General features: G+C 36.0%; 1 protein-coding gene across 3 annotated transcripts in view; it reads right to left on the bottom strand.

Moving 5' to 3' along the window:
• Positions 1-24,630, bottom strand: part of GRIK2 (glutamate ionotropic receptor kainate type subunit 2) — a 609,687-nt gene that overhangs the window by 143,158 nt on the left and 441,899 nt on the right. For all 3 annotated transcript variants that reach the window (XR_012883183.1, XM_075862209.1, XM_075862210.1), the window contains one exon: positions 20,520-20,743. Coding sequence is in view for 2 of the 3 variants with exons in the window: in XM_075862209.1 (XP_075718324.1) it covers positions 20,520-20,743 (224 nt within the window). In the remaining variant the exon portion in view is untranslated. The remainder of the gene's footprint in view (positions 1-20,519; positions 20,744-24,630) is intronic.

Here is a 24,630-nt window from a genome sequence, read left to right as displayed (position 1 = left end):
GTCTTTATATTCTTCCTTACATGCTAATACGTGAGATCTACCCACAGGTTTATTCGTATTAGGACTGTGGTATAAAATCCTAATCTTTTTTTTTCATCAAAGTTGTCTTAGTTTGATTTTAAAGTATGTCTTGGATCATTGTCTAGTAATATTCTACCTATTTTCTGTTTCAGTTTCTCCACTGAAGAGAAATTGTCTTCCATGATATGATGATATTTAGTAGAATCCATTCTTCCATCTATCTGCCCAATATTTCCAGTGACAATAGCTGCAACACAAGCTTAAAGCATAACAGAACCCCCCTTTTTTAAATGCTTCTCCTTTTTCCTCCAAGCATATCTTTAATGATTATAGCAAAAATGTTCAATCTGTATTTCATCTGAGAATAGAATTGGATTCCAAAATGCCTCCAGCTTATCTAAGTGTTTTGTAGTGTCTTTAAAATGCTGACTTTTATGAACAGATCATAGATAAGGTTGAAGGATAAATCTTGTATGCAGTTCATGTTTGTGCAAGCCACACTGCACAGTGTCTGGGGCACCACTGCCAAAGCATTGGGCAAATATTTGCCGGTCCTTAAAATGTAAGATATTATTTTGCATATCTGACCAGTATATGAGTGGTTCTGTCAGGAATTTTTCTTGCCTGGACTTCAACAAATCCCCATTACTTCTATTTAATTTAAATAATGGCCTTTCAGACAATAAGCATTGTGGGCAGAAAGCGTAATGATATATTTTTTTGTGGGAACCAATGATCTATATTTTTGATCCATAACTGTTTGTTCAGAGCTGTTAAGTGGAAGACAAGACCATGAGTGATTTGAAAGATTGCAGAATTAAGTTCTAAGACCTTACAAAACAATATTACTACTGGGTCAACTGGAAAAGATACCATAAATGCTACACATGTAAAATTGTATGTTTCATTTATTTTTATACCATAAGTGCAGTTAATACACAGGAAACACACAACCTACAAATTACCTCCAACTAAACAGTAGAGGGCCCTTTATGAACAGACAACAGAACCTACATATGAACCAAAATGAAGGATAAAGCGCCCATCAGATATATAATTGATATCTTTAGTAAATATATTATCAAACAACGACAGCATTAAAAGCACAAATCAAAATATATGAGAGAGTAAGAGGGACAAGTTGAAACAAATTTTCCAGAGAATCAGAAAAAACAGTACACCTCAACATCCATTACCAAGACTTTGTCCTAGTATATATATATATATATATATATATATATATATATATATATATATATATATATATATATATATGTACCAGATAATACCAGTTATAACATATCTGAGTTCATGCTATTTATGTCTTTGATATCCCCCCGGATGCACCTCAGCCTGTTATCCCTGGTCATTGGTAGGGCTATTATTTGTTCTTTATACGTTCATTTTACTTTTTGGCATATATTTATTGTCTTACTAATTTTGTCCAGATATGTTATAACTGGTATTATCTGGTACATATATATATATATATATATATATACATACACTAAGACATGGTCTTGGTAACGGCTGTTGAGGTGTATGTACTGTTTTTCTGTGTCTCTAGAAAATCTGTTTGATCTTGTCCCTTTTGCTCTCTGATATATTTTTAATTGTGCTTTTGATACTATTGTTATTTAATAATATATTTAATAAAGATATAATTTATATTATCTGTTGGGAGCTTTATCCTTCTTTTTTGTTCAACTACACAGGAAACAGACACATTTGGAGCAGTATGTCCTATTTCAATATGACCCCTAGAAAGAAAATCAACAGAATAAGTAATCTGGTAAGAGTTGCCCAAACGTTTGCATAAAACTGTATAGAGAACATGCTTATAATGTGCATTATTTTCTGATTTAATCGAAAATGTCAAACAAATTATATTATCTTCCTACTAGAATAATAACCTGAGTAAACATTATAATGTATGGAATGTTTAGATTAATTTAGGATTTTTTTTTTATTTGTCCCCTTTTGCTTTGATGACATCCCTATTTGCTTTTATGACAGCCCATAAGGACATCACAGAGGGGAGTCCCCAACTCCATACACCCTAATGAGCCAGAATGGAACGCTGCTCTCTGCCAAAATAAAAAGGACAGAAATTTAATTCAGTGTTGGCACTGGTAATTCTGTCATTTTTATATTGGTAAAATACAAGGAAAATTTAAGGGACAGGTCCTCTTTAATACCAATCAAAAAATTCATAAGTACTAAAGCAACCAATAATTTTACAGCTTTTAATCTATAACCAGTAAAACTAGTAGAGAGACAGTGCTAGAGTTTGTTTGGTTGTGAATAAGTTTAATTTGCAAACATTTTCATAAAAATGATCCAAAAATCTCAGTTTACTTTTCAGTTGCCAAATGTTAAAATATTTGTGTCATTTTGTATTTGTTATCTGTCTTAAAATCTTGACATAAATAATGTTAATGAAAAAGGACCAACTGGTTTTAAAAAAAATCATTAAAAAAGAAGTAATCAATGAGGTTACTTTTAACATGCCCTAAACAGTCAATGACTTACTTTGTTTGCACAAAGAAATACTGCTTAACCTGTGTCCACTTCATTTTATAGTGTAGGTCCAACACTATTTTACAGTTTTACAGATAGAATTAATTTACATATAAAAGTTAAGTAACATATAATAATAATAATATTATATAATAATATTATATTATAGGTAATAAAATGAGACAGTTACTTGTTACCACATCGCATTACTGCACAGTGACTGGTGCAAAGAAGATAGCTCCCAGTAAATAAAACCGCAGGGAAGGCTCTGTAAAGACTCTTAACAAGCAAAAAATGCTGGATGATTTCAGCTCTGAAACCTTACGACTTGTGAATTAAATTCTCGACTAAAAAAAACCGGCTGTAAAGCAGGATCTGTACAAAATAAGTAAAGCAACATTTTTAATTATTTATATGGCACCTAGTTTTATATGGAAATTATACAATGGATTTTAAATATAGATCTATACTTTTAAGACTCCATAATGAATGAGTAGAACAAGAGGTTTTGCTTTACATTAGCTACAGTTTAACCCCTTAGCGCACCAGGACGTACCGGTACGTCCTGCATTGAAGTGCTTTAAGCCACAGGGACGTACCGGTGCGTCCTGGCTAAAAACTGTCACCCTGTCAAAGGACAAGGTGACAGAACTGTGCCGTCAACTGTTTATGACAGTTGACCGGCACAGTAAGACGGCAGGGGACCATTCACAGCGGTCTCCTGCCGGCGATCGCTGTAATTGGTCAGTCAAAGCAGACTGACCAATCACAGCTCTATGACGTGGGTATGTGATGACGCTGGCTCAGAAGATGAGCCAGCGTTATCACCGCCGGGAATCAGATGTCCGGCACCCCTCTGCAACGGCCAGGACCGGAGCTAGGCTCCGATCCGGCCGATTAACCCCTTCGATGCATCGATCAACGTGATCGATGCATCGAAGTGGCTTGTAGCCTGTCGGCAACCACGATGGTTGCCACGGGCGCGGGTGTCAGCTGTTTGTCACAGCTGACATCGTGCCCTAACGGCCAGGACCGGAGCAAGGCTCCGATCCGGCCGATTAACCCCTTAGATGCAGCTATCGCTGCATCTAAGAGATTAGATCGTACAATATGATTGCTAATAACAACCATCGGCACCCGCGAAGGTTCCGATGGTTGCTATGGCAATCATAGCCTAACAATCGCTTCCTAGTACGGAAGCCTATTAGGCCCCGCCGGGAGGCGAAGCCTAATAGGCTTGCTGTCAGTGAATAGCTGACAGCTCTAATACACTGCACTATGTAGGTAGTGCAGTGTATTAGAATAGCGATCAGGGCTTCATGCCTTCAAGTTCCCAAGTGGGACAAAAAAAAAAGTTAAAACAAGTTAATAAAAATGTTGTCAAAAAGTAAAAAAAAATACTTTTCATGTTAAAAAACACTATAACAGCCTTTTTTCCTATAATAAGTCTTTTATTATAGGAAAAACCAAAAAAACATAAAAAAAAGTACACATATGTGGTATCCCCGCGTCCGTAACGACCCAAACTATAAAAATATCACGCTATTTTACCCGTACGGTGAACACCGTAAAAAAATTAAATAAAAAACTATTCCAGAATCGCTGTTTGTTAGTCACTACCCCTTGCAAAACAAAATAAAAAAAGGGATCTAAAAGTTGCATGTACCCCAAAATTATACCATTAAAAAACGCAGCCCGTCCCGCAAAAAACAAGCCCTCCCGCAGCTTTTTTGACGGAAAAATAAAAAAGTTATCGCTCTAAGAATATGGTGACACCAAAAATAAATTATTTGAAACAAAAGTGATTTTATCGTGCAGACGCTGCAAAACATAAGAAAAACTATATACATCTGGTATCGCCGTAATTGTACCGACCCGCAGAATAACGTAAAATGGTCATTCATAGCGCATGGCGAACGCCGTAAAAAAAGAAATAATAAAAAACATCAGAATTGCAGGTTTTTGGTCACCTGGCTTGCCAAAAAAATGAAATACAAAGTGATCAAAAAAATCGCATGTACCCCAAAATGGTACCAATGAAATCTACAGATTGTCCCGCAACAAATAAGCCCTCACACAGCTCCGGGGGAGAAAAAATAAAGACGTTTTGGCTCTCAGAATATGGCGATGCAAAATGTGCAAAGTGTCCAAAAGCGGATAAGATCGGGCGCCATTTATCAGTGCGACACCGGCCACATATCTGCGGATTATTATTTATTTACACCATTATTATACCCTCTTATTATACCTTGATGTACTCCGCACAGATAACATATTCCCCCACATCATAAACTCAAATACCAGCAATACCCCAAACAGAACAACTAGCGAGCAAAATCCACGCTCCAAAAGCCAAATGGCGCTCCCTTCTGAGCCCTGCAGCGTGCCCAAGCAGCAGTGTACGTCCACATATATGGCATCGCCATACCTGGGAGAACCCGCTTAACAGTTTGAGGTATTTGTCTTCAGTGGCACGAACTGGGCACAAAATATTGTGCACTAAAATGGCATATACCTGTGGAAATTTGCAATTTTCACTTTGCACCATCCACTGAGCATTCATTTCTAATAGAAAAAAAAACCTGTGTGGTCAAAATGCTCACTACACCCCTTAATAAAATGCCTTTAGGGGTGCAGTTTCCAAAATGGGGGTCACTACTTGGGGGTTTGTTTTCCTATTTGACCCCAGAGCCCTGCCATTGTGGGCTAATGCTGCGAAAATCCCCATAATAGGTCTCACATGCGCCTTTCACTCCTAAGCCCTGTCATATATCCAGGCAAATGATAAATGCCTTGATGGGTGTAGTTTAAAAAATGGGGTCACTTCTCATGGTTTTACACTCTACTCTGGTACCTAAGGGAGCTCTGCAAATGTGACATGGCGCCCCTACACCAGTCCAGCAAAATCTGTCCTCTAAAAGCCACATGGCACTCCTTCCATTTTGAGCTCTGCCATGTGCCCAAATAGCAGTTTAGGGCCACACATTGGGTATTGCCGTACTCGAGAGAAATTGGGTAACAAATTATGTGTTGTTTTTTCTCCTATTACCCCTTGTGGGGAAAAAAATTGGGTGCAAAACTACATATTTTTGGGAAAAAATTATTTTTTTAAATTTCACTGCCTGATTCTAATACAATCTATGAAACACCTGTGGGATCAAAATGCTCAGTACACCCCTAGATGATTACCCTGAAGGGTAAAGTTTCCAAAATGGATTCACTTCTCAGGGGTTTCTACTGTACGGGTACCTCAGGGGCTCTGCAAATGTGACATGGCGCCCAAAAAACAATCAACCAAAATCTACATGCCAAGTAGCACTCCTGCCATTCTGAGCCCTGCGGTGTATCCAAGCAGCAGTTTATAACCACATATAGGGTATTGCCGTACTCGGGAGAAATTGCTTTACAATTGTTGGGGCGCTTTTTCTCCTTTATTCCTTGTGAAAATGAAAACAATTCAACATTTTAGTGGAAAGAATGTAGATTTTCCTTTTTACTGCATAATCCCAATAATTCAGCAAAAAAACTGTGGGGTCAAAATGCTCACTATACCGCTAGATAAATTCCACGAGGGGTATAGTTTCCCAAATGGGGTCACTTTTGCCGGGTTTGCACTATTTTGGCCGCTCAGTGGCTTTGCAAATGTGACATGGGGCCGCAAACCATTCCAGCAAAACTTGAGCTCCAAAAGTCAAATGGCGCTCCGTCCTTTCTAACTTCCGCCATGTGTCCAAACAGCAGTTTATTACCACATATGGGGTATTGATGTGCTCAGAAGAGTTTGCTTTACAAATATTGGGGTGTTTTTTCTCCTTTATCTGTTGTAAAAATGAAAAAATCTGAGCTAAAACGACATTTTATTAGAAAAAAATTAGATTTTCAATTTCACGGCATAATTCCCATAGATTCAGCAAAAACCGTGTAGGGTCAAAATGCTAACTATACCCCTAGAAAATTCCTTGAGGGGTGTAGTTTCCAAAATGGGGTCACTTTTGGGGAGTTTCCACTGTTATGGTCCCTCCAGGGCTTTGCAAACACGACATGGCACCAAAAACCATTCCAGCAAAATCTGCGCTTCAAAATCCAAATGGTCCTCGTTCCCTTCTGAGCCCTGCTGTGGGTCCAAACAGCAGTTTATTACCACATATGGGGTATTGCTGTAATCGGGAGACATTGCTTTACAAATGTTGGGGTGCTTTTTCTCCTTTATTTCTTGTAAAATCTAAAACATCGTATGATTTTCCAGAAAAAAAGTAGATTTTCATTTTCACAGACCAGTTCCAATAAATTTAGCAAAAAACCTGTGGGCTAAAAATGTTAACTATACCACTTGAAAAATTCCTTGAGGGGTGTAGTTTCCAAAATGGGGTCACTTTTGGGAAGTTTCCACTGTTATGGTCCCTCCAGGGCTTTGCAAACACGACATGGCACCGAAAACCATTCCAGCAAAATCTGCGCTCCAAAATCCAAATGGCCCTCGTTCCATTCTGAGCCCTGCCGTGGGTCCAAACAGCAGTTTATTACCACATATGGGGTATTGCCGTAATCGGGAGACATTGCTTTACAAATGTTGGGGTGCTTTTTCTCCTTTATTCCTTGTAAAAACGAAAACATCGTATGTTTTTTCAGAAAAAAAGTAGATTTTCATTTTCACAGACAAGTTCCAATAAATTTAGCAAAAAACCTGTGGGCTAAAAATGCTAACTATACCCCTAGAAAAATTCCTTGAGGGGTGTAGTCTCCAAGATGGGGTCACTTTTGGGGTCTTCCACTGTTTTGGCACCACAAGACCTCTTCAAACCTGACATGGTGCCTAAAATATATTCTAATAAAATAGAGGCCCCAAAATCCACTAGGTGCTCCTTTGCTTCTGAGGCCGGTGTTTCGGTCCTTTACCGCACTAGGACCACATGTGGGATATTTCTAAAAATTGCAGAATCTGGGCAATAAATATTGAGTTGCATTTCTCTGATAAAACCTTCTGTGTTACAGAAAAAACTGTATTACAAATGAATTTCGTCAAAAAAAATTGAAATTTGTAAATTTCACCTCTACTTTGCTTTATTTCTTGTGAAATGCCTAAAGGGTTCAAATAATTTCTGAATGCTGTTTTGAATACTTTGAGGGGTGCAGTTTTTAAAATGGGGTGATTTATGGGGATTTTCTAATATATAAGGCCCTCAAAGCCACTTCACAACTGAACTGGTCCCTGAAAAAATAGCCTTTTGAAATTTTCCTGAAAATGTGAGAAATTGCTGCCAAAGTTCTAAGCCTTGTAACGTCCTAGAAAAATAAAAGCACGTTCAAAAAACGATGCAAACATAAAGTAGACATATAGGAAATGTTAACTAGTAACTATTTTGTGTGGTATTACTATCTGTTTTACAAGCAGATACATTACAATTTAGAAAAATGCAGATTTTTGCAAATTTTCTCTAAATTTGGGTATTTTTTACAAATAAATATTGAATTTAACGACAAAATTTTTTCAGTATCATAAAGTACAACATGTCACGAGAAAACAATCTCAGAATCGCTTAGATAGGCAAAAGCATTCCGGAGTTATTACCACATAAAGTGACACATGTCAGATTTGCAAAAATCGGCTGTGTCCTGAAGGCCAAAATAGGCTGTGTCCTTAAGGGGTTAAACCATTCCTTTTTGGTTTTTCTGTTGCAGACTTTTTGCAGTCTTTAGTCTCTTCAGTTATTAGATAACAAAAATCTTATATAGGAAACAACTTAATGAGAATATGTTTACACAACAAAGTGAAAATGTATTTCTACTTACATAATCCACTATTTATAGAACTTTCTAGCAAAAAAGACAGGTTAGTTTATGTAATCAGTGCTCTTTTCTGTGCAAGTGAATGTTAGGTCTTTGTCCTGACAGCAAATGTCAGTCACTTAGTGTTATCTAATCTAAAGTTCCAGTTCTTGCCAGCTTTTAAGAGAACAAAATGAGGTGGAAAGGTTAATAATTAACAGCATCATCAGGTTAAAGAAGAACAATCAATATTCTGCCACAGTTTTTGCTATGTACTGCCACTAAATCCCTTGGGAGTCTCAAAGAAAGAGCACTTTCCTTTATTTTCTCTGAAACACCATGTAATGATTTCAACGTCTCATTGTTTTAGTACTATAAACATGTATATATGCCTGTCCTGAATATTTGTTAAATAACCGAAAATGTTGCAAAGTGGAGTCTGGCATGGTTAATGTAATAATTAGGGCATATTTCAAATCTGAACATTTAAAGGTTCTTTGGTTGAAATATTAGGATTGCAGTAGGATAAATTTGCTCATATTGTCTCAGTAGCTATACCGTTCGCTCTGCAAGATCACTGCACCTACAGAAAATAATTAGTGCCTGCCAATATATTTCTATAGTCTTCATGTCGGATGCCTTGAAACTAATCTATAATCTATTGGTAGGCTGCAAGGAAGCCACAGGAAATCAAAAGCTGTCCAAACACATTAAACTTTTGCGAGGGATCTAATGTTTATCAGGGCCCCCATGTAGCAGATGTCAAGGAAAGCTAGAATCGGGCATGTTGGATTATAACATGCCATTCCTTTGTTTTTCCAGGAGGTACAGTCGACTGCACTATTGATTCCATCAAAACAACGGAACCCTGTCACAATGGTGACAGATGGAAACCATTAGCAATGTTTCCGTCACCAGTGAGATCAATGGTGATCCAAACGGAAGCTAAGATTTCCGTTTGCCTTTCCGTTGAGGGGTTAACCCGACAGAAAGCTCCGACGGAACCCCTCAAAGGAAAGTCAACGCTAATGTTAACACAGCCTTAGGCTTCCTTCACATCTGCGTTGGGGCATCCGCTTTAGCGGATCCGCTGAAATAAAAAAAGAACAAACAGACTGACTGAAGCCAGACTGAATGCAACGGAAGGTAAAATATGTTTGTTTTTGATGGATCAGTTTACTCTTTTCTATCCGTTTGTGTCAGTTTGTCATCAGTTATACTCCGTTTTTAACGGATCCGCTTTTGTCTTTGCATCTTTCTTGCTATCCTTTTTAGTCTGCGCATGTGCAGAAAAAAAAGGACCCTTTAAACGTGCAAACAAATGGCATTTTAGTTTGTATCTGTCATCCATTGAATTCAATGTTAAAAAAAAACCCCGGAAAGCTCCTTTCCATCAGGATTCCGTCATTTTTTACGGAAACATGAGCGCAGCGGAAACCTGACAGAATGAAGCCTAACTGAGCACAACTGATGCAAAAATAAAATCCATTGAAATTAATGTGTTTTTTTTTACGGAAACTTTAACTTCTATTCTTGTGATCCTCTGATGGATATGCTAGAACGGAAGCCACAATGCAGATGTGAATGCAGCCTTAGGTGTATGACTTTAGGTTCCTGCTCTATGGTTACATTTGCTCGTACTTTCAAGTTATAATACTTCAATGAATAAGAGGCTGCTTGTGCAATGATGGCTCATGCAGTTAGAATAACTGAGAAATTAAAACCATGAGTAATTATCTATTAATAAACATCTTGTCTCACAGAGAATTAAGCTGGCCATACATTAGGGATTTCAGGCAGCCATTTTCTGAATGACTAGTTGTTCATGGAAAACACCATAAATAAAAATTACAAATTGACAATCAATCTTTGCCTAAATCTATGGTATGGTCTTGGCTTTTCTTGATGGGAGGCAGATCTGTTATTTGTAGAGATGAGCAAATTGATTCTAAACAAATTGAATTCAGTCTAAATTTCCCAAAGGTTTTGGATTTTTGCAAAATCCGAAAGATTTGGGGCTCACAGTACACAAATTGGCAAAATGGTGGCCTGTTGCCGCCATTTTACAAGTTAGGTAGAGGGGAGAAGAGGAGATTCCATACTCACCTGGTATCCAATGCGTCCCTGCCAGCCTCCTAAAAAATACGTTATTTTTTCCCATGTGAGCGCAGCTCTGACGCGTCCCTGGCGGACTCCTGAGATATAGTATTGTCATCTCAGGAGGCAGCCAGGGATATGTTGCAGCAGCGGTCACATCGTAAAAATAATAACGTCTTTTCAGGAGTCCATCAGGGATGCATTGCTATAGTAGACCAAGTGTGGTAAGTATGTTTTTTTTTTGTTTTTTTTTAAATCATCAATTAATGTCTAAATGCCATAATGGTCATTTCCAGTGATGAGCAATTTTTCTGAAATTCGTCTCGGGGCTGATTCTATCGATTCAATCTGGAAATTTGTTTTGGTCTGAATAAATATGAAGTGAATTGCAAGTCCCCTGAATGCCCTGTTAGACTCTCAGATGTCTTTTTAGACTGTATCCAAGTTGGATACAGTCCTAGAAGACATCAGGGAGTCAAACGAAGTTTATAAATTAACCCGTTAGTGACCGCCCTAATAGTGTTTTCATGGCGGTCATTAGTGGGCTTTATTCCGATGCATAGGCCTTTTTACGGCGCTGCATCGGAATAAATAAACAGAGCAGAGAGCCGTTAAATGTCCCTGCTCTCAGCTGCCAGATGTATCTGAGGGCTGGGAGCATCCCTGCTCGAAAAGATGAGATCGATATTAGTATCGATCTCACCCATTTAACCCCACAGATGCGGTGCTCAATAGCGAGCGCCGCATCTGAATTGTTTTGGAGAGAGGGAGGGAGCTCCCTCTCATCCCACCGGTACCCGGCAATAAGATTGCCGAGTGTCTGTGTCTTCTATGGAAGCCGGGGACCTAATAAAGGCCCCCAGGTCTGCCTGTAGTGTATGCCTGCTAGGTCATGCCTCTGGCATGACCTAGCAGATGCCTGTGCATTTTACACAGACAGGCAAAATACACTGCAATACAGAAGTATGGTAGTGTATTATAAATGCGATCGGATAATCGCATAGTGAAGTCCCCTAGTGGGACTAGTAAAAAAGTAAAAATAAAGTTTAAGTGAAAAAGAAAAAAAAAATGAAAAACCCACTTTTTCCCCCACAAACTGCTTTATTATTAAAAAACAAAATAAAGTAATAAAGTTACAAATATTTGGTATCGCCACATCCGTAACGACCCCAACTATAAACTTATTACATCATTTAACCTCGCACGGTGAACGTCGTAAAAAATAATATAAAAAAACATTCAAAAATTGCTGTTTTCTTTGAATCCAGCGTTAAAATAATGTGATAAAAACTGATCAAAAAGTCGCATCTACTCCAAAATGATACCAATAAAAACTAAAAGTCATCCCGCAAAAAAAAAAAACCTGATACAACTGCATCGGCAAAAAAATAAAAAATTGATGGCTCTTCAAATATGGAGACACAAAAACAAATCATTTTGAAAAAAAAGGGTTTTCACTGTGTAAAAGTAGTAAAACATACAAAATCTATATAAAGTTATCATTGCAATCGCAACAACCCGCTGAATACAGTTATTGTGTTATTTATACCACACGGTAAACTGGGTAAATTTAGGACACAAAAAAGTGTGGCGAAATTGCAGGTTTTTTTTCTATTCCCCCTCAAAAAAACGTTAATAAAAGTTAAGCAATAAATTCTATGTACCCCAAAATGGTGCTAATAAAAACTACAACTTGTTCCGCAAAAAACAAGACCTTATACAGCAATGTCGACGCAAAAAATAAAAAAGTTATAGCTCTTTGAATGAGATGATGGAAAAACGTAAAAAAATGGCTTGGTCATTCAGGTCTAAAATAGGCTGGTCATTAAGGGGTTAAAAAAAAAATACCATACTCACTACCTCTCTTGGTCTCCATTGGTGACACATCCCTGCCAACCTCCTGAGATGGCGTTATATTGTCCCATGTGATTGCTGCCGCCTATGATTGACTGCAGTAGTCACATGGGACATAATTACGTCATCTCACCTGCTAGCCTCCTGCTAGGATATAGTTTTGACCCATGTGATCGCTGCAGGCTGTGATTGGCTGCAAAGATGACATGGGACAATACGACGTCATCTCAGGAGGCTGGCAGGGATGTGTCGCTACAGAAGACCAGAGGACGTAGTGAGTATGGTATTTTTTTTTTAATCTTCTCTTCTCCACTTTTTTCTTCTAGAATTTGAAAAATGGCAGCTAGTGCTCCCCATCGGCTGCTATTTTGATATTTCATATGCCGTAGACTCCAAAAGTTTGGGATTTTGGCGTTTCTGAAACTTTAGGGAAATTCTGACCGAATTCATATCGCGCTGAAACGGTTCGCTTATCTCTAGTTATTTCAAATACAATGATTAAAATAATGTCCCTATTGCTTTATGTTTATGAAATGAGAATATTATGAACAAAATATACATTGTGACAAAAATATATATTTTTTTAGTATTTACTGTATATTAGCTTACTGAAATTGCCTTGATATAAGATATACACAATGCATTGATAATATTTGGTGGTCATTTTTTTTAACACCTATATTTTATAAAAAGAGTAATCAGAGAAAAATAACATTGAAAAAACATATCATATAATAATTATATTATCTGCCATCAACAGTATTCTAATGAAAATGTAATCTGTTGTTGAAGAACATTAAAGATTAGGCTTGTATTAAAAGGTGTAAATACATGTTACATATTAAATGTTTTTTTTATATTTGTGTATTTGTCCTCTTTCCTTATTCAAGGTATAACATTTTATTATGTGTCTATTCATCTTATAAAATTAGCTCTATGAGCACTTATTTTAAAGTTACTTTGCTGGTATTGCATTTTTTAACTATAGCAATATTAGTTGTCATGACAAATGTAAATATCCTCATATATATGAATTTACATGCAAAAAATATAAATATCCATACAATATATATACTTATGTATATATATATATATACATATATATATATATATATATATATATATATATATATATATGTATATATATATACTCTGTGTATATGTATGTGTGTATATATATATATATGTATGTATGTGTGTATATATATATGTATATTTATATACTCTGTGTATATGTATGCATATATATACACATATATATATACACATATACATACATGCATGGATACACACACACACACAATAAAAACATTTTCATACCTTACCATGAGAAATACCATAGTACTTCAGCTCAGAATCATAACAAGAATCAGTTTGAAAATGTTATAGCTTCTGTAATGCATACACACTACTAAACATTGGATTGACTTACCCACATCTTCATTTTTAGATGATAAAATAGTTGATGCATATTCTGAACCAACTTAGATGACAGTTGTTGCCCTTTCCCCATTATAATGTTGAAAACGCCAGTAACAAGCAATAACCCAAATTCTTTGTCCTTGCTTCAAATACAATTTGTACACGCATACAAATGAAAGATACACCACCGTTATACTGAATTAGTAATCTTCATATTTAATGCTGTGGGAGTAGGTAGACAGTCAAAGTTACTGAATTTTAGCATTTATGGGGGATGGCCATCAGGACAATACTGTGTTATAAAGTGTATGGGAATAATAGAGCATATTCTTTGGTGGGTACTGAACTGGGTCTGTTTGAGTTATTTATTTTGAGTTATTTATTTCTGAAACTTTTGAAGAGTTCAGTATTCACATTCATGAATAGATGCATTTTAAAACTCTACTTTAAGGGCATATCCAGACGTGGCGTATTTCTGTAGACACTGTCCGCATCAATGCCGCACATAATCTGCGTTGCAGATTCTGTTGCGGCTTTGCCTAAAATGTGCAGTAAATTGATGCAGATTAGCCGTTGCATATTCAGGTGAAGAGTACTTCCTGCTGTCTTTTAAAACATTTCATCTCAGTCTGGCTATAGACCTAGAAACACATAGGTCCAGCCAGAATGAAGAAATGTCCTTTTCTTAAAACCAATACGCAACGCAACACACATAACATCTGCGGATTTCATTGCAGAATTTTGAATCTCCATTGAAGTCAATAGAGAAATTCCGCAATAAGTCCACAACAAGTCCGCTACACGTCCGCAACAGCCAGTGTATGCTTCGGACACCAAATTCCGCAGCCTATAGTCGGCAGTGGAGTTTTCCGCCACGTGTGCACGAACCTAACTAAAAAGGTGTGGAAACCAATAGAGAAAATGTCCGCTGCGGATTTCCGCAGCGGACTGGCCGCAGCGGAATTCCAGAGCAATTCCGCCACGTCCGGCCATGCCCTAATAAGGGGCAGTAAGGTGTTCAAGTTTTTAGTGCAAATGTGTTGTATATTGTTTTTGTATAAGTTCCAAGGGTGACATGAACAGTTAAAATCAGCACCTAAATCCATTCTATCTCATGTCAATGAAGCCTAGTATTGAACAAGTGGCATGTATATTTCCATTGAGATTCTATATAAAATGTATATACTGAATGGGATAATATATCTCATATTTTTATATGAAAAATCACTATAGACTTCCATTGCCTGTATATTCAGTCTTTAAGTATTCACAAACATTTTGTCTCTACTCTGCTGTCCTTATAATGAACAACAAGGAAACATCTACTATATACTACTGTGTTCTTCCAGTTTCAAACAACATCTGATGGAAATGCATTCTAATGGCTCATCTTCCTCTTAAGGACACGGCCAGATGTGGCAGAATTGCTGTGGAATTCCGCTGCGGACAGTCCGCAGTGGAATTCTCCAGCGGCCGTTTTTTACAGTTGTTTCAATACATTTTCTGGCAAGTTAGTTCAGACGTTGCGGAAAACTCCGCTGCGGACCATAGTCTGTGGTGCAGAATTTTCCCTCCGCAGCATGCACTGACTGTTGCGGAGAAGAAGCGGAATTTCACTGCGGATTTCAGCCTTTGCAATACAAAACTGGAATCTGTGTGCAAGTCCGCTGTGATATCTGCAACGTCTGAATTACCTGTCAAATATGCAAATGCTGGTGCATATTCGTTGCCTAAATGCCCCAAATCTGCACCAACATTTCCAGCGGAAAACCTCCGCCCCGTCTCGCCGTGCCCTAACCAAGGGAAGCTTGAGAGGGAGTCTGACAGGAGGCATAGGAGCAGACTTTTCTAATGATCAGTGCAGTCACAGAGCACAAACCCTTAGGGCACATTCACATGTGGCGGAATTGCTGTTGAATTCCGCTGCGGACAGTCCGCAGTGGAATTCTGCAGCAGCTGTTTTTTCCATTTCTTTCTATACATTTTTAGGAAAGTTAGTTCAGACGTTGCAGAAAATAACTGTGCGGAAATCAGACTGCGGTGCATATTTTTCCCTCCACAGCATGCTTATTCCATTGCTGAGAAGAAGCGGAATTTCACTGCGGATTTTAGCCTTTGCAATGCAAAAACTGAAATTTGTGGCAAGTACGCTGCGATATCTGCAACGTCTGAATTACCTGTCAAAAAATGCAAATGTTGGTGCAGATTCATTGTGTAATTGTCCCAAATCTGCACCAAAATTTGCAGCAGAAAAATTCCTCCACGTCTGAACATGGCCTTAATAATGGGAGTGTGGCAGGGGTGGACTGAGAGTGAATTAGGCTCCAAGTCATTAAAAGTAACAAAGCAATAAGTAACAATAATACACTTGGTTTGGTTCATAAATTGCATTTAAGGAGTACGTATCACTTGCATAAAATATGTAAAAGATAGATTAAAAATGTTGGTTTGGTGATTGTTAATCAAAAAGTTATCAGAGCTTAAAAAGACTAGCATTACTTTGCTGGATGCATTTAGAGAACATAGTCATAATAACCCTATATAACTACAATGTCCATATTTAAAATTCAAGCATTCATTGACTACCTTGTAAATTGAAGTTAGTGGCTAGATAAATCTTGTTAGTACTAACGACAACTGGAATATTATAATGGCAGGTATATAACAATGCTTGTTATTGAATTATCCCTGTATGTTAAAATACTTATTTTATGTACACATACTGTAGATATGGTCTTTGCTGTATTGAAAACATAATAATGAAACATTTCAGTGTACTGTGTAATTTACTGAATATGCGCCAAGCTGAATGTAAAATAAAATAAGGAGTGAACATATAATTGTAGTATGTGTATTATTCAAAATGATATGAAAGACGTATTAAATGTTGTAGTTAGTGAAAAATGACAAATCTCCCTTTTAGATTAGGTAAAGTAAGAATTTTCTAAGAATATTTTGTATATGATCTGTATAGGATTTTCATTCATTTACAATGTAAAAGTTGTTGCCTGTTTTATCTATATAATGTCTATTTATTTAGTAATAAAAAATGGAGCATATGAATATATTAAAGTAAACTTAACAACTGTATAATGTTAGATTTCTTAATAACACTAAACTATTTTGTGCATGTGATGACCAGTTTACTATGAAAAACTGCCCATATAACGTGTAAACGGAGCTCATATAAATAAAGGTAAAAAAAAGATATGTCAAATATTTTGCTCACTTTAATTTCACTAAGCAATTTAAATATATTAAAACAAATGTAAATATTATTATTAGTATTTTCATTATTATTATTATTTGCAACCAGGTTAAAGTTAACCTCAATAACACTATTAAATAATGTGTTTTTTAGTATCTTTTTTTTAATGTATGTGCCCATGTGCTTACTACAATAGTTAAAAAAAAGTACTTCTTCATGTTATTTATTATTGTCATTATGAGTTTTAAAATACTACATTATTTTTTGTAACCTATATACTGTATGACAAAGGAAACATTGCATCTGTAACTTATTGATACTAGTTCCTTTAAGATGTTCTTCCATATACTGTATTGTGTAAAGTATTTGAAGCAAGGTCAAAAAAACAAAATCAAATATTCTACAGAAAGAAAGGGCACATTGATCACGGACCTAAACATTTTCATATTCTCAGTAATAGTTTTTTTAAATACAAAAAAATAAACATAAAAATAAAAAATTGCACTATAAATAGACAAACAAACAGATAAGAGACAGTAAAAATAAGGTGGTCAATATTTAATGACCAATATAAAAACAATACATCAACATTGTACTACATTTACCTAAAGCATTGTGATAGTCACAAATGCAGTGTTCCTGCATAAATGCCAAGGCTCTCACTAGTAACTGGTTTTATAGATCCGGCATATACATTGGGGGACATCAGGGGCCTAAATAGAGGGGAAGGGGAACCAAGCAAAGATTGCAATAGGGCCCACTTGTAGTGCTGGTTAACATTATCACTCCCTTAACCACATGGAACAAGAGAGGCCTGTTTGTCCTCCCATCTCCTTTTCATTATTCTTTGGTTTGTAGGACTTGTGGAGAGGAAATTCTTACAAAAGTTCTTACCACCTCTTAAAACAAAGGATTCAGTCTACCTTGGCTGTGCCCTCTATCTACATGGGCCCCAAAGCATCTGCATGGGCTGCTTCGATGGTTTGTAAGTCCTTAGGTCATATTTATAAAAAGTGTCATTTTGCCAATGTTGTTCCATAGACAGTGGTACATTTTAGGGCCTGCACATTAAAACCTAAAATGGAGGCCAGACATTATAAAAATAGGGCACATTTTATACTCAAAATCAATTTCTAAGTAATGCTTGCAAAAGTTTTCTAAATGTGCCACAATGTTTTTTGGACAATTGTATTTGTTTATATCTTTTTTTGCACAGAGAAAGATTTATTTTTATTAAAGCTGTTGAAACAAACCTAGGCAATGCCCTTGTTTCCCTTTGGAAATCACTGGTCTTTTAATCTTCATTTGTTGATCTGTTCTACTTATTGTAACTCTGAACCGGCTCTGAAGGAAGCAATACACAAGAGGTCGCCAAAAGCTGAGCAAGCAGAAATGTGAGGAGCTAACACTGACAAAAAAGAAATTGGCCTAGAAATGAAGATTAACATAGCTGACAGATTTATTGTAAAGTAACAAATACATTATGTGTAGGTGATTTGTTGTTCGTTGGTGCACAGGGTTTCTTATAAGTCTAATATGAAGAAACATTATATACAGGAATGATAAAAACTAAAGTCAAAATTGTCCTTATAGGGCAAATACAAGCAAGAGGGCATATGTAACTCTTACGTTATAAGAATAGAGAAACAGATTGAAGAAAGATGATGGATAGAAAGATAGATAGATGATAGATAGATAGATAGATAGATAGATAGATAGATAGATAGATAGATAGATAGATAGATAGATAGATAGATAGATAGATAGATAGATAGATAGATAGATAGATAGATATACTTTGATTTCAATAGACTACAGTTGGCACATATATATTGCTCAATTTAATTTAATTTAGTATTAAGAGCCTAAGCAGAGCTGTAAGAATTGAAAACAATAATGCGATGATTATAATAATGATAATTATTTTTATTATTATTTGTAAGAAAATTAAATAAAAAACTATTTAACAGTTGCTATTTATGAATAAATGGTTTGAAATATGTACTACTATTTGGAAAATGTTTATAAATAAACAAGTTTGAAAAAAAATATATATATATTACTATGTATTAAACATATGATATATTTTACTGCGAGGTCAATTTTATATGTAAACCTATTATTTATAATTACAGTTTTGTTTTCTATTTGTTTTGAATTGTACTTAGTATTTCTTAATTGAAAGGCTTACTGTTTGTTGCTAAACATGCTTTTATCGTTATATATTTATATAAGGATTGCTGGCATTTTAAATACTTTACATACAATCACATACTCCTTTGGGACTAGGAAATGAAATGCTGCAAAGAAAAGTCGGTAACATTTTCTGATAGCTAGCTAACACCGTCCGGAATAAATTGTGAATTCTATTAAATAAACATAGGATCTAACCGAGGTTAATCTATTATTTATCTACATAGCATTATGACCTGCACTGATAGATTGTTAGCTCTGGATTTCTTTCATGATTTAAGAACACATTCTCTTAAATTGTCTGAACAAAAGACACATCAGGTTGTAATCTTATAAAAGCTTTGTTTTTGCAATATTTTACATTTTTCTCTGACTAAGGAGCTAGATTTGATAAGTTAGTCTTGTGCCTCAATAGGGCTCTTTTAAAATAGTCTTTTATAATAAGCCGCACAATGTGGAAAGACCTTATATTACCAGGACTAATAGATTTCCATATAATTGCCCTATTATACCAGCAAATCCAGGTGATTAAAAGTTCACATTTTGATCTTCAGACCAAGTTTAGCCTACAAATTTCAATGAATCATAATCCTAAATACATTTCTTATTCCTATATAATTTTATGTACTTGATTCTTTGCACATTTTAAACCAGCTTAAGTAAGATGCACATTATATATATTCTCAAAATCTTTTATTAAAATAGGTGAAAACTATTAATAAAGGGGTAGAGCTATTTTTTGGATGGAAATGCCAAGCTATGTTGCAATATGTTTCATATTGTAGCACAGAGACTTAAATCTATGATATCCAAGGTACCTGAATACATAAATCAATGTACTGTATTACATGATGTATTTTGAGTTACAATCAATGTGACATTGCAATATATTCTTTATGTAGTATACAATTAAATGCTGTCTCTTACTTTTTATTTCCCCTTCCAGACTATTAAAAAAAAAAAATCTTAGTAGTGAATGATTCTAAGGGGCTCTCCTTTTTATGAATGAGTCTAAAGGCTCAAACTTTAGTGAGGAGCTTGACTAATCACATTCACTATTACTCAACGCTGAATGTGAAGTCACGGAACAGACCAGTCAACTGTCCGCATGTAGGGAAAGGTTCTAATTAGATATTCTAAGAGGGCTTAACAGGGGTGCAATTTCCATTGACAATTCATAAGCAACCATAAGACACGCAAATAAAATAAACATCACTTATTCATAGATTAACATCACCACTCAAGTTTACTGACATCCTAATGTTAGTTTTATATATTTCATATATTACGGTTATTATCAGTTATTAGTGAGAGCCTTAACTATGTGTATCAAGAGTATAAGCCATAAAATAAGAAAAGAATATGTGACCTTTGACAATTATAGCTAAGAAGAATAAAAAAACATAATTGTCAAACAATCACAAGGTAGATATGTTACCTGGCTATGACAAAGAGCACACAACTGACACCCAAGTAAGCCAGCAGAATATACATCCAGATATCAGGGGAAAGAGGATTCAGGAAGGAGAAGACGCCTGGGTTTGTACCATTAGGTTTTCGGTACAAAATACTTATTCCAAGTGTCATAAATGGCTTGGTGAAGTCGATGACCTGCTCTCTAACGTATGTGATAGCCAATGGAGAAACTGCAAGATCAGCTTTCTGTTAAAAGAGAGAAAAAGAGAAGACAAAAGTTTTGTAGTTAAACATGAAAATTAAAATATTGTTTATTTAAGGAGTCAGATATACAATAGGAAACCGTTAGCTTTGGATAAGTGATAAGTTATGATTTTGAGAATACCCCCTTAATTAGAATACCTTAGCACTTACACCACCAAGACCTGTCCTTCTTCAGCAACACTTTGGCTATGTTCAGGCTTTGCCGATATTGTCCACGGTGGGTTTTGCCGCAAATCTGCTGCAAATCCATGGCAAAGTCTATATGTGACTGGCAAAGAATTAAATCCGCAGAGAAAATCAATGGCAAATCCGCAACATATTGGGCAAAAAATATGACCGCAGTATGCCCTAAAATGCCCATGTGTAAATGAGGTTTTGTACACCTAATTCACAGGTATTATTGCTGTGCTTTTTTGTAATTTTTTTTTTTTGTGGAATCCAAACAAAAAGTCAACGCATTCACTGTCTGATTATGACCCTTTGTTTTAAATATATATGAATGCAAAAAGAAGATTGTTTTACACCACTAAATTGAATCAATTATAAAAAGTGCATAAACTAAAGTGTGCATTGTCATCAGAAAATATGGCATTGAATTTCCTTTATGCATCGTGTCTATAATATGAGACCCTACGGTAAAAGTTTTCTTATTTGTAAATTACACCTAAATTTCGACCCAAAATTCTCATCCCATTCGACCCATTTCCCAGTTTGAAATGAATTACCTATCAATTTTTACAAAAATCTTTCAAAAGTAGGCAGAAGGAGCTTTTCCTTTCTTTTGAGGGGACAGATTTGTTGTCTTTTTAAGGCTCTGTTCACATATGCGCTTGGTTATTCTGTTCCATCAGAGGAACCGAATAACGTAAAAACTGAAGCACTGGATCCGCATAACACAAAGCAATGGCGCTTGACGGAACCCATTGACTTTCAAGGGTTCCATCAGGCTTCCTTCATTTTGCTGGACAAAATAGTGCAGTATGCTGCCCTATTTTGTCCAGCAAAAACGATTGAATCTGCGATGGTGAACAGAGCCTAAAGCTTATTACGGAGTGAATCCTAGAATTTAATTTTAATTTTTGGAAAAGATTCCACAACAAAGCATGTGCCCTCAAGTAATGAAGTGCTTAAATGCTTGTTAATGGATGGGCATATTGATGCAGATGGAAACTTGTATCTTCATAATGTCCCTAAGACAATATTGAATTCCCTTCGCACAGTTGTCAAAGCCTGAAATTTCACAATTGGCTAATTCTATTTACTGTACAACCACTATCTTCTAAATGTGATTTTCTTATTTACTACTTTACATAGCATTGCAAAGATTGCTTCTCTAGTATTGCCATATGTGGTGGATTATTTCTAAACAGGTCAAATCATTTTTTTTATTATGATTTCAATTCTTTATATTGTTCTTATTATTCTAGTTACCATGGGAATGGACATGACTGCTCAATAAGAGGGGTGTTGTCAGCACCATTATGCATTTTAATATGGGGTATGTCTCGAAGTAATTTATATTGGCTTGAAAAGGAACTTGTGTGGCTGAAATGGCACCTTTTTACTTTTATAGCATGCCTGAGTAAGCGCTACATCTTATTAAATACTATACTTGTTTTCTTGGAATTTCTAATATTGTAGAAGATCACAATGGGATACTTCCCAGAAGTTGGAGCGTTATTCTTCATTATTACTAGATATGCTATGTTTACATTATTATTAATAATTTGGAAAATTTATTTGCATGTTTTACTAGACATTTTTCCTAGGATAAATTATTTAAAAATATTTTTTCGTAAAATGCAGTTATTGAGCCTTTTTTTCCCATTTTCTCTACCCTTATAAAACAAAATAAAAATAATAGACTTACATTGCATGATGTTATGAGGTATGATGTTTCTAACATGTTTTATTTGTAATAAAAATATCAATACTTGCTATTTATAGAATAAAAAAATTGCCTATGGCAAATGTCATATCGAACGTCAAGGTCATTTATACATACATGCTGCATAGTTTACACACAATGTGGTTTGGGCATTAATCTATTTATTTGTTTTAGTTTTTTATATCACAGAACCAAAGTCCAATTTTCCGGTCTTAAAGAAATAAAACAAAGTAAAAACCTTTTGTCACTGTGGCGGCAACAAAATGAGTGTCTCATTACAGTCACTCACTGTGCTGTAGGCATTCTAAAACATTTCCTTCATGCTTACTTCTATTGTCCTAGTGTCCGTACTGAAGTAGCAGAGCTGTCCAGGAAAAGAGCTATAAAGTGGCAGAGAGCAATGATTATTGAAAAGAAAGAGCCGGAGCCTAGTCTATGTGTCGTCATACACCAATATTCCGATGCCATAGTGATGTTCTGTCACTGACTTTGACACTGACATTGCTTGTGTCTAAGATATGCAACATTCTCATAGGCTCTGACCACACAACAATTAGGGTCCACTCTATTTTGCTGCCAGTGGGATGGGCAGGCAGCCCAGGGACCCTCCCCCAAGTTACATTTCTGGGTGCTCTCCTCAATATATTAGTACAGAGAATATGCATAGCTTTTAGACAACATGGCTCTTGGGAAAATATCTTGATGAAAAACCTTCATTATGGACGAAGGAAGCAATATAAATACCAGGAAGAAAGGGCTAACATACATAGAGAGAAAAATAAAGAAAAATAAAGAGCAACATGAAAATAGAAATGGATTTGGAAGCAAGTCAAACAGATATCGAGACAGACAAAAAAAACTATTAAGTCACAAGGTAGACGTAAAAATATATAGTTCATGATAAAGATAGAGATGAAGACAGCGGAATTAAAAAGGCAAACAGAATGGTTAAGTAAACTGACAGTTTTAATCTAAATACAAAAAAAAATTGACCAGTCTTGAAGTGATTAAACTTTAATGCGTGTTAAAATTTGAAGAACACCTCGAGGAATATAGCTATTTGAAATTATATGTGCAAACGTAAAGATGATCTGTCACTAGTTTAGTACTGCCCAAACTCTTATCTAATCTAATAGGTGCTGTCACACTGATAATGATAGCGAAAATTGTGTCGCAAAACGCTTATTATTTTAAGTTATCAACTTTTTTTTTTCTAAATATGCAAATGATTCTATACTAGACAAGTGGGTGTCAACACCACCGATTCTCCTGAGGTAGAGTTACCTCACAGCCACTGATGCTTTTCACACCGCCCAGAGTGAAAATAAAGAATTACCTCCCATTTGGCAAGTATAGCCAAATTAGCATATTTAGAAAAATGTTCATAACTTTGCAAATAATAAACATTTTTGAAAAAAAAATTACACTGTAGTTATCAGCATCATAGCACCTATTAGAGTGGTTAGGAGATAGGACATTAATTATCTGGTGACAGAGCATCTTTAATGCAAACAAATTTCCTTTCATTTAGGGCACGTTCAGACGTGGCGGAAGTTTTCCGCTGCAAATGTTGGTGCAGATTTGGGGCAATTACGCAACGAATCTGCACCAACATTTGCATATTTGACAGGTAATTCAGACGTTGCAGATATCACAGTGGACTTGCCACAGATTTGTGTTTCTGCATTGTAAAGGCTGAAATCCGCAGTAAAATTCCGCTTCTTCTCTGCAATGGTATGAGCATGATGCGGAGAGAAAAAAAAAATTCCACACAGTTATTTTCTGCAACGTCTGAACTAACTTTCCCAAAAATGTAAAGAAAGAAATTAAAAAAAACGGCCGCTGCAGAATTCCACAGCGGAATTCCACAGCAATTCCGCCACGTCTGAACGTGCCCTTAAGGGCATGGCCAGACGTGGCGGAATTGCTCTGGAATTCCGCTGCGGACACTCCGCAGCAGAAATCCGCAGCGGACCCGTTT

This window comes from Rhinoderma darwinii, chromosome 4 (genome assembly GCF_050947455.1).
Source record: "Rhinoderma darwinii isolate aRhiDar2 chromosome 4, aRhiDar2.hap1, whole genome shotgun sequence".
Taxonomy (NCBI): Eukaryota; Metazoa; Chordata; class Amphibia; order Anura; family Rhinodermatidae; genus Rhinoderma; species Rhinoderma darwinii.
This window is presented reverse-complemented; position numbering and strand designations above follow the sequence as displayed.